Source organism: Staurois parvus, unplaced genomic scaffold (genome assembly GCF_062004578.1).
Source record: "Staurois parvus isolate SC_StPar_1 unplaced genomic scaffold, SC_StPar_1.0 ptg000389l, whole genome shotgun sequence".
Lineage (NCBI taxonomy): Eukaryota > Metazoa > Chordata > Amphibia > Anura > Ranidae > Staurois > Staurois parvus.
Window position 1 is genome coordinate 2194173 of NW_028318185.1, and position 12110 is coordinate 2206282.

The following is a 12110-nucleotide window of genomic DNA, read 5'->3' on the forward strand; positions in this document are numbered from 1 at the left end:
CAGTGAAAGAAGAAGCAGCAGACTGCTAAGTTCATCTCTCTGTCACTCTGTTCTCTCCTTCTATCAGTATGTGTCTTGTTAGCACATGAGCACTGCAGTACAGCTGATTGGTTCCTTGTACTGCTTCTACCTCTTCAAGCTTTACTGTACAGGGACATTTTACATTTAAAAATAATGCATTTAAAGGCGTAATGATTATTACAAAACTGCATTCATCTGTGTTTATATGTGGCTTAAATTCACCTTTAAATCCCCATAGCTGGCAGCAGACTAGAATGGAAAGGTCATTTTGCAAGAACATTAAAAGCCCAACCAGGGGCAGACTGACTATTTGGAAACTCGGCACTGCCCGAGGGCCCGGGGTCAGTAGGGGGCCCCATGAGATGCCCCTGGTACATTTTTCATAGGCTTTTTTAAGTTTGGGCAAGGACACAGGGGCCCCATGATCCCCTATTGTCCGGGAGCCCCATGAGTTGTCAGTCCGCCCCTGAGCCCAACACTGGTGCTGTGGCAAATGCATATGCTTAGAATGGATGTGGAGAAGGCATACCTTCTTGTCCTGGAATGTACATGAAGTACATGCTTCTGTTGTGCGCTGCTGAAAGGTACAAGGATATAATACATTCAATTACACGACTCCTAATTTCATATCAAAGAGTCAATAAATAACCATTCACAGGCAAATATGTAAAGCAGTGGTTTTCAGTGTACAAAGTATGGGGGAATCTCAGTTTTGGCCCTCAACATCACCAAAGGGTTGCATATAATGTTCAGTATATGTATGGTTTGAGAAGAGATGATGGTCAGAGACTGGGGACATATTAGAGGGGATGATTTTCAAAGTTTGGGGACATGCTGGAGAAAATGATGGTCACAGACTGGAGACATACTAGAGGAAATGATCATCAGAGACTGGAGACATACTAGAGGAGATGATGGTCAGAGACTGGAGGAAATGTTAGTCAGATTAGGGACATACTAGAGGAAATGATTATCAGAGACTGGAGACATACTAGAGGAAATGATTATCAGAGACTGGAGACATACTAGAGGAGATGGTCAGAGACTGGAGGAAATGATAGTCAGACTAGTGACATACTAGAGAAGAAGATTATCAGAGACTGGAGACATACTAGAGGAAATGATTATCAGAGACTGGAGACATATTAGAGGAAATGATGGTCAGAGACTGGAGGAAATGATAGTCAGACTAGGGACATACTAGAGGAGATGATTACCAGAGACTGGAGACATACTAGAGGAAATGATTATCAGAGACTGGAGAAATACTAGAGGAAATGATTATCAGACACTGGAGACCTACTAGAGGAAATGATGGTCAGAGACTGGGGTCATACTAGAGGAGATGATGGTCAGAGACTGGAGACATACTAGAGGAGATGATGGTCAGAGACTGGGGACATGCTAGAGGAAATGATTATCAGAGACTGGGGGCATACTAGAGCAAATGATGGTCAGAGACTGGAGACCTACTAGAGGAGATGGTGATCAGAGACTGGAGACATACTAGAGGAAATGATTATCACAGACTGGGGACATACTAGAGGAAATGAATGATAGTCAGACTGGGGACATACTAGAGGAGATGAGGGTAAGAGACTGGGGACATACTAGAGGAGATGATGGTAAGAGACTGGGGACATACTAGAGGAAATAATGGTCAGAGACTGGATACTTAGTACAGGAAATGATAGTCAGACTGGGAACTAGATCTGAAAGATGTCTGTTATGACGAAACATGTCGAGCGGAGCCTTTCCCGTGACTTTATCACGTAAGCCTTACCTGAATTTGTGGACTTTGATGCCGTTTAGTGACTATATTGAAACTATTAAATGTTGTGTTAAGTCATCTACACTATGAGAGATGTTTTTTCTGTTTTTATGTAAATACATTCAGCTTTCTTCTAATGAGTGGTGCTTTGAACCAGCAGTGGCTGGATTGATGTGGAGGTTTCCCTTTTTGGCATATTAATCTCTTGTTTTCGGCGCCTCCTAGCCCTTTAAAGGGTTTGTGATACCAGGAGGCAGGTCAGGGATTAGGGTCATGTGACTGCTGTGCTTGGCTGTCACGGTGGTCACATGATTGGAAAGGTCCCGATCGGAAGTAGTGATCGAGACCCTTCCGTGAAGCCCTGGTAATTGTGCTGGGAGCACGCAGGGTGCGCACTCTCTGCACATGCTTGTTTCTATTGGGTACACAAATATGCAACCTTCCAGCGTCATGGCCCAGCCTCCGAGAGGCCTCATATTTGCATACCGTTGGTGCATTTACTGACCACTCTGAATAAGGGTGTCAGTACTGGTAAGCCCACATCTTACATATACAGTGGTGTTGGGTGTCACTGGTAAAATGAAGATCACTGAGTTTGGATTGCATGCTCTCAAGGGGACTGTTACATAATTCACTTTTGGATTTTTTACTTTTTGGTTTTATACTTGGCTATTGGTTTCATATTCTGTGCACGTTAATGATAACTTAGTTTTGTATTTTCAAATTTTTGCACTTTATTGGTAATTTTTACTGAGATTTTTGGGTATTGTATTATGTATTACATGTAGATTGTTCATTATTTAGTTGTAGTTTTCACATATTAGTGCAACACATACTATTTAATCTCTTTTTTTAGAGAGGATATCCTCTGTGGTGTTTGCTTCTTTGTTTAGTTTATTTTATTTCCACATATTGTGCGCAGTTTACATTTTTATTTTTGTAGACTGAGGACATACTAGAGGAAATTATGGCCAGAGACTGGAGACCTAGTTGTGGAAATGATAGTCAGACTGACGACATACTAGAAGAATTTATGGTCAGAGATGGAGACATACTAAAAGAAATGATAGTCAGACTGGGGACATACTAGAATAATTTATGGTCAGAGATGGAGACATACTAAAAGAAATGATAGTCAGACTGGGGACATACTAGAAGAATTTATGGTCAGAGATGGAGACATACTAAAAGAAATGATAGTCAGACTGGGGACATACTAGAAGAATTTATGGTCAGAGATGGAGACATACTAAAAGAAATGATAGTCAGACTGGGGACATACTAGAAGAATTTATGGTCAGAGATGGAGACATACTAAAAGAAATGATAGTCAGACTGGGGACATACTAGAAGAATTTATGGTCAGAGATGGAGACATACTAAAAGAAATGATAGTCAGACTGGGGACATACTAGAAGAATTTATGGTCAGAGATGGAGAAATACTAGAGCAAAAAATGGTCAGAGACTGGAGACACACTAGAGGAAATGATAGTCAGACTGAACACATACAAGAGGAAATGAGGGTCAGAGACTGGGGACATACTAGAAGAATGTATGGTCAGAGATGGAGACATACTAAAAGAAATGATAGTCAGACTGGGGACATACTAGAAGAATTTATGGTCAGAGATGGAGACATACTAAAAGAAATGATAGTCAGACTGGGGACATACTAGAAGAAATTATGGTCAGAGATGGAGACATACAAGAGCAAAAAATGGTCAGAGACTGGAGACACACTAGAGGAAATGATAGTCAGACTGAACACATACAAGAGGAAAGGAGGGTCAGAGACTAGTGACATACTTGAGCAGATGATGATCAAGTTAGAAGACATTTTAGAAGAGATGAGAGTTAGAGGCTGGATCCAAGCCACAGAACATAATGAGAGACTGGGGACAAGTTACTTGAGGCTAGATATTCTTCTATTACCATTTTACAAAACAGTGCTTCCTCTACATACTGCTCAGGTCTAAGGGCCAAACATCAAGTTCAAAATGGTGGCAGGTTGGGATGTAAAGATTTCAGGAACTATCAGATCTGAAAATGTGTTAAAAACAACATATTGGAGGAAAAGGCCATTTTTTTATCTTCTCTATGGCCATCCAATGGAAAAAGATCTGTAGCTGTAAGCCTCCTTTATCCTAGAATGACCGCTAACATTGTACCCAAGCTTAGTTCAATGAATTGTCCAAGATCTGATGCTGTAAAGAGTCACCTGTGGAAAATATAGGTTACTGAAGTTTGCTGTAGTTTTACAGACATGCACAATTTTAAAACTTGACTTATTGGGTATCTATTTAATCGGCACAACCTCATCGTACATAATTTACAACAAAATTGGGTAATCTATTGCATTTATGTGCCCTAAAATGAACTTTAGCATATTGTTTACTAAAAATGAGTGCTTAATGTATTCCTTCGATACCTTGATGTCTGGATTCTTGGAAATTATTTTACATGATCTTTCTTTATGTTGTCACATGCTGAGATGTTCTTAAGTAATGGAATGCCATTACCTTTCCTAATGCTTTGTTAACTTTTAAAAAAGACTAATAAAAATTGAAAATAAGCAAAAAAATGAATGCTTGATAAACCGCAATAAAACTGGAAACATTCCAAAAAAGGTCAATACATGGACTATTAGGTGTCCTCCACATGTCCACCACACATGAACATTTCTGGACCCATATCCATCTTCATATGGATGTACTAGGTTTTACCACATATTGTAACTTTATCTATGTATATTTTATATTATGTATGTTTTGTACATAATGATGTGTGTTTTCTTCAGATTTGCTATGCTAACAGCAGCAGTTATTATCCTCCTGAAGAGGCATGCATAGTGTCCTGTGAAACATGTTGAGGAACCATAGCCAGCTTTGAACTGGATTCTATATTTTGCTAAGAGCTGATGCTCCAACAACACTTTGATGATGCAATAAACTATGATATGATGGTATTCGCTTCTAAGGAATTTTAATCTGGATTTTTGTATTACTATTTTTAATGTTTTGTATAATAAAGTGCAAAATTGGGAGGTGTGCTCCCTTGTTTTAACTATAAATGGTTTATGTGTTTCTCTTTGTGGCACCTAAAAAGTCCATGTATCAAGCTTTTTTGGAACGTTTCGAATTTGAGTGGGGCACCACTTTGTACTTTAGGGACAGATCCACCCAAGGTAATTTCTAACAATAAAATTGGAACTACCACCATTTTATTCTTCACGGTCTCTTCTTTCAGAAAACATATACTGTGTGGGGGTTTTAACTAACCTTCAGGCCTAAAATTTGTTTTCTTTTTTGTGCAAAAAATGCAAAATTGGCTCTGGCAAATGGTTAAATAATGCATAGAGTCCTTTTTGAGGAACCTAAAAATTGCAGCAGAAGCTGTTAACATTTGCAGCGGTTTCCAAAAGCTAGTGGATTGTCACTGATACACCCTGAACTAAGTATTTATTTGTTCGAATTAAATTAAAAAATGTTTCATACAAACACTAAAAAAAACCAAATCAATTCCCTTTTAAAATATCAGAAATAAAAAAAAAAATCAAAAATGATAAAAATGAGACCACATTTCATTTTGAGAAGTAGAAAACCAGAAAACAAGAAGCATCTGCCCTCCCACATATCGAAGGAAGGAATATTTCAAAGCCCTGTGTCTCTACACATACATCTGCTGTTTTGTGAATACAATTATCATTGTAGATATGAGAAGTCATTTATAAATATCCTTTCCTGCACTTATTCCCCAGCACACCTTTGCATGCATAAATCACAGCCTTGGAGGTATAATGAGGAGCCTTGCTGAATATTCAGGAGATGGAGACAGCTGGTTTGTAGATGCTGGAAGCCCACAAGCTATTCTGAGGAAACCAGTACAAGCCTATCAGTCACCCAAGTCACAGGGAACAAATTAGCAACTTCAGAACTCTCTAAACTATTCCAAAGATTTCCTCTGAACTCTCATATCAAAGTAGAGGATGACTCCCAAAAACACAAAAATCAGAACATCAGATTGTCATGGCCTTCTTCTGCTGAAATGTGCCAGCTCTAACGCTCAACTGTCCCGGCTCTAACGCTCAACTGTCCCGGCTCTAACGCTCAACTGTCCTGGCTCTAACGCTCAACTGTCCCGGCTCAAACGCTCAACTGTCCCGGCTCTAACACTCAACTGTCCCGGCTCAAACGCTCAACTGTCCCGGCTCAAACGCTCAACTGTCCCGGCTCAAACGCTCAACTGTCCCGGCTCTAACGCTCAACTGTCCCGGCTCTAACGCTCAACTGTCCCGGCTCAAACGCTCAACTGTCCCGGCTCTAACACTCAACTGTCCCGGCTCTAACGCTCAACTGTCCCGGCTCTAACACTCAACTGTCCCGGCTCTAACGCTCAACTGTCCCCTGACAATTCCCCTTTTGGAACTAAATCCCTCCCTGTTTCTTTTTCTAGTCTGATGTACAGACCACTATGAAAAACCTATTATTTAACCACTTGCCTTCCAGAGGATTTTCCTCCTTCCTGACCAGGCCATTTTTTGCGATATGGCGCTGCGCTATTTTAACCACTTCCTGTCCGGTCAATGTACATAAACGGCCGGACGGGAGCAGTGCAGGAGCGGATTGCCACTCATAAACGGCGCCCGCATTTACAGCCTGTGCGCGCTCCCCGGGAGTGTGCGGTATCACGATCCGGTGCCCGCTGTGTCTGGAGGACACAGCGGAACACTGATTGCTGTATTGGACCTCTGTGTGAGGTCCCGATCATGTGATCACTGATTGGCCAATCAGTGATCACATGAATAGTAGTAAGCAAGATGTCACTTCCTGACATCATTGCTTACTACATGTGAAATCTGTGAATGATCACAGAGGTCACATGGTACAAGGCTATTCACAACAGTCTTGTACCATATGACAAGCTGTGACCAAAAACAGCTCACACATTATTTCTCAATGGCTGCAACAATGCAGCCAGAAGAAGAAGAAATGATTGCTTTTACAGTCTTTATGGGTGTAAAAGCAATCAGTGTAAAAAAATAAAAAAATCTTCGTCATCCCCCACAAGTAGTACAGTGTCACTATGGTGACACTGTACTGCGAGGGTGACGGTATGTTAAAAAAAACCAAAAAAAACAAAAACAAAATATAAATAATAATATAAAAAGATTAAATAAAAATGTAAAAAAAAAAATTTGAAAAATTATGATTTTTGGTTATAAAGAAATTTGGGTTATTTTTTTTACTAAAAAGATAGCTGAATACATTTTGGCCAAGATTTATGGAGAAAGATTATTTATTTGCAAAATTTTATGAGAAAAACACTTTTTTTCAAAATTTGTGGACTCCATATAGCAAAAAAAAAAATCCCAGTGGTGAATAAATACCACCAAAATAAAGTTTTATCTGTCTCAAATGCTAAAAAATTCATTTGGGTACAGTGTTGCATGACCACGCAATTGTGATTCAAAGTGCGACAGCACTGAAAGCTGAAAATTGGCCTGGACAGGAAGGGGGTGAGAGTGTCTGGAAGTGGTTAAAAAAAAATAAAGTTATAATCCTACACCCATAGTTGATCCAGAAGAAGGCAAAAAATCCAGCAAAGCATGATCCAATTTGCTCCTGCTGGGGAAAAAATTCCTTCCTGATCCCCCGAGAGGCAATTGGATATTCCCTGGATCAACTTTACCTATAAATGTTATATCCAGTTATATTCTGTGTATCCAAGAAAGAATCCAGGACTTTTTTAAAGCAATCCACAAAATTAAAAAGATTTTAGTAGAGCGGGAAGGGCTGACAATGATTTTATTGCTGTGTCTTACTGTCCTGGTGAGGACTTCCACCATTAGATCTTGGGCGGTGTCACAGAGAGAGGAAGTGAGAGAAAATCTCCTCAATAAGGTCGCAGACAGAAAAAAAAACCTTACAGAAATGTTAACTCCCAAACTGTCCAAATCTAAAAATAAAAATGATTTTGCTAAAGTGCAACTATTTGAAAAAAAGAAATATATCCTGGAAGTCATTTAAAGAACACATTATTGAGCAAATGTTTAAACGTTCAGAACTTACATTTTGCATCCGTATCACTTTTCCGGATTGTGGTTTCTGGAGAAGCTAAAAAGAGGAAAATATTTTTGTGACTGTTAACTGGATTAAAAAAAAACATTTTTTTAGTCATGTGACACAAAAGATTGTATTCTGTCCAGCCAGCAGATGGTGCTCTAGTCTCCTCTTTAGATGATTGGCATGATCGCTTCTCAGCTTGTTGTTTACAGAAATTAAAGTGATATTAAAGGTTCCTTTATTACAACAAACAAACAAACAATCATGTTATACCTACCTGCTCTGTGCAGTAGTTTTTTTCAAAGAGCAGCCCTGATCCTCCTCTTCTTGCGTCCCCCACCGGTACTCCTGGCTCCTCCCCCCTGACCAGTACCCCCAAAAGCAAGCTGCTTGCTTACGGGGGCACTGGTGCTTCATTGCTTGTGTCCATAAGACACTTAGAGCCGCAACTCGGCCACTCACACCACTCTCTCCTCATTGGCTCACTGGCGTTGATTGGCAGCAGTGGGAGCCAATGGTTCCGATGCCATGTCTCAGCCAATGAGGAGATAGAGACCCGGGACAGTTGAGGCTCCTATGCACATCACTGGATCAAGAGGGGGCTCAGGTAAGTATTGGGGGGGGGGGACACAGACTTTTAGGTAAAAAAAACCTTCAGCCTTTAGGACAACTTTAAATGAGTCTTCAGAGCAGTGATCCCTCCCATGGTTTCAATCAGACAAATGAAGCCTCAAAGCAATCTGCATTGTTGTGCTTTCTCTGTATGTAACCCTTAAAGTGTTACTAAACCCACAACAGTAAAATCAGTCTGTAGATGCAGTAAAGCATGCTTGTTATACTCACTGTGCAACCCAAGGGGTTAATCCTTTGCATAGTGTAAAAGGCTGTTTGATCCTGTCTTTTCTAATCCTCTCCTTCTTCCAGTGTCCCCCTTATTATCTCCTGATAAGACATATCATGTGGAGACACTCTGCACATGCTCAGTTTGGTTTGTATTACTAGAGAGGTGTTTATTTTTCTTTGGAGAGTCCATGCAATCAGCACTGTCCAGACAGAGGTCAGGGGGTCTGCATCCTCCCAGAGAAAACTCCTCCTACAAGCTTTAACCAGTGCTCTGCTGAAGTCAGAAGACTGCTCTAACTACTGATGAGAAAATGTATTTAGCAGTTTATATTTACTATAATAATTGCATTTCCATGTTCTGTGTACTGTGGGAGACTAGATAACACATAGAAATCACAAGACTGCTCTAAGGCAGGTTGCATTTGATCTGTTTCTGCATTATGTTTTGCATTTTTGCACGTGTTTTTGCTGTGTTTTCCTTTTCTTTTTTCATTTTTTAAAAATGTTTTTTATTGCTAGGCAGATTTAAACTGCAAAACGCATCAAAAATGCAATACATGCTTTTCTGCAGCATTTCCCTTGAAGTCTATAGAAACAAAAAAGGCAACTTTTTGTGTTCCAAAAAGTCCCTGACCCTTCTCATAAAACACACCGGGTGAAAATGCGGAGATGTCAACCTGTCCCATAAGAAATCATGTTAAATGGACTATACTGCGTTTCTGCAAAACGCTGCAGAAATAGCTTAGGTGTGAACCTGGGGTAAATGCTGATGGGAAAAGGTATTTAGCAGTTTATATTTACTAAATTATTTGCATTTCCATGTTGTGTGTACTGTGGGAGACCAGATATAGTGAATGCAGGGTTCGGGGAGACTGGATATAGTGAATGCAGGGTCCGGGGAGACCGGATATAGTGAATGCGGGGTCCGGGGAGACCGGATATAGTGAATGCAGGGTCCGGGGAGACCAGATATAGTGAATGCAGGGTCCGGGGAGACCGGATATAGTGAATGCGGGGTCCGGGGAGACCAGATATAGTGAATGCAGGGTCCGAGGAGACCGGATATAGTGACTGCGGGGTCCGGGGAGACCAGATATAGTGAATGCAGGGTCCGGGGAGACCAGATATAGTGAATGCGGGGTCCGGGGAGACCGGATATAGTGACTGCGGGGTCCGGGGAGACCAGATATAGTGAATGCAGGGTCCGGGGAGACCAGATATAGTGAATGCGGGGTCCGGGGAGACCAGATATAGTGAATGCAGGGTCCGAGGAGACCGGATATAGTGACTAGAGATGAGCGAATTATTCAAAAATTCGATTCGGCTGATTCGCCGAATTTGAGGAAGAAATTCGATTCGATGCGAATTTATTCGCTACGAATTTAACTTATAAAAAGGGTTTCTAGGCTTCAGAGAGCCTTTAAATTAGTGCAGAACACTGTACCTTTAATTTAAATGCCCTTGGAGATGAGGAAGGAGAAGGAGAAGGATGAGAAGAAGGAGAAGGAGAAGGATGAGAAGAAGGAGAAGGAGAAGGATGAGAAGAAGGAGAAGGATGAGAAGAAGGAGAAGGATGAGAAGAAGGAGAAGGATGAGAAGAAGGAGAAGGATGAGAAGAAGGAGAAGGATGAGAAGAAGGAGAAGGAGAAGGATGAGAAGAAGGAGAAGGATGAGAAGAAGGAGAAGGAGAAGGATGAGAAGAAGGAGAAGGATGAGAAGAAGGAGAAGGATGAGAAGAAGGAGAAGGATGAGAAGAAGGATGAGAAGAAGGAGAAGGATGAGAAGAAGAAGGATGAGAAGAAGAAGAAGGATGAGAAGAAGGAGAAGGATGAGAAGAAGAAGAAGGATGAGAAGAAGAAGAAGGATGAGAAGAAGAAGAAGAAGGATGAGAAGAAGGAGAAGGATGAGAAGAAGAAGAAGGATGAGAAGAAGGAGAAGGATGAGAAGAAGGAGAAGGATGAGAAGAAGGAGAAGGATGAGAAGAAGAAGAAGGATGAGAAGAAGAAGAAGGATGAGAAAAAGGAGAATTCCAAGCCGGCAAAAAGTGTATCTGCAGAGCTCCGCTATTTCTTAGCGGAGCTCTGCAGATACACTTAGTGGAGCTCTGCAGATACACTTTTTGCCGGCTTGGAATTCTTCTTATTTTCATCCTACTTCTTCTTCTTCATCCTCATCCTCATCCTCTTCTTCTTCTTCTTCTGAGGATGAGGATGAAGAAGAAGAAGAAGAAGAAGAAGTAGGATGAAAATAAGAAGAATTCCAAACCGGCAAAAAGTGTATCTGCAGAGCTCCACTAAGTGTATCTGCAGAGCTCCTCTATTTCTGACAGTTCTCTGACATTCACATTTACAGCGGTTGAAACATTGTATCTATTTGTTTCCATAAATGGAAACAAATAGATACAATGTTTCAACCGCTGAGCTCTGCAGATACACTTAGCGGAGCTCTGCAGATACACTTAGCGGAGCTCTGCAGATACACTTTTTGCCGACTTGGAATTCTTCTTATTTTCATCCTACTTCTTCTTCTTCTTCATCCTCATCCTCATCCTCAGAAGAAGAAGAGGATGAGGATGAGGATGAAGAGGAAGAAGAAGAAGAAGAATAAGTAGGATGAAAATAAGAAGAATTCCAAGCCGGCAAAAAGTGTATCTGCAGAGCTCCTCTATTCTGCAGATACACTTAGAGGAGCTCTGCAGATACACTTTTTGCCGGCTTGGAATTCTTCTTATTTTCATCCTACTTCTTCTTCTTCTTCTTCATCCTCATCCTTATCCTCAGAAGAAGAAGAAGAGGATGAGGATGAAGAAGAAGAAGTAGGATGAAAATAAGAAGAATTCCAAGCCGCCAAAAAGTGTATCTGCAGAGCTCCGCTAAGTGTATCTGCAGAGCTCCGCTATTTCTGACAGTTCTCTGACATTCACTCCATACAGCGGTTGAAACATTGTATCTATTTGTTTCCATAAATGGAAACAAATAGATACATTGTTTCAACCGCTGTATGGAGTGAATGTCAGAGAACTGTCAGAAATAGGCTATTTCTGACAGTTCTCTGACATTCACTCCATACAGCGGTTGAAACATTGTATCTATTTGTTTCCATAAATGGAAACAAATAGATACAATGTTTCAACCGCTGTATGGAGTGAATGTCAGAGAACTGTCAGAAATAGGCTATTTCTGACAGTTCTCTGACATTCACTCCATACAGCGGTTGAAACAATGTTTCAACCGCTGTATGGAGTGAATGTCAGAGAACTGTCAGAAATACAAACAAAAATCAATAATTGGAATGCGCTAAATATATCAAAAATAATATCACAAATAATATGTGTATAAAAGTCCCAACATATTAAATACAATAGATAAAAAATCTCCAGTGAAAACAATCCATAAATTTAGTGTATAAAAG

General features: G+C 40.6%; 1 protein-coding gene across 1 annotated transcript in view; it reads right to left on the reverse strand.

Annotated features, from left to right (window-relative positions):
• The window catches only part of OC90 (otoconin 90), a 143225-nt gene that overhangs the window by 61392 nt on the left and 69723 nt on the right, over positions 1 to 12110 (reverse strand). Inside the window, exons 8-9 of the mRNA XM_089685933.1 lie at positions 7863 to 7907; positions 551 to 598 (exon numbers count right to left, since the gene is read on the reverse strand). Of these exons, the coding sequence (XP_089542059.1) occupies positions 551 to 598; positions 7863 to 7907 (93 nt within the window). The remainder of the gene's footprint in view (positions 1 to 550; positions 599 to 7862; positions 7908 to 12110) is intronic.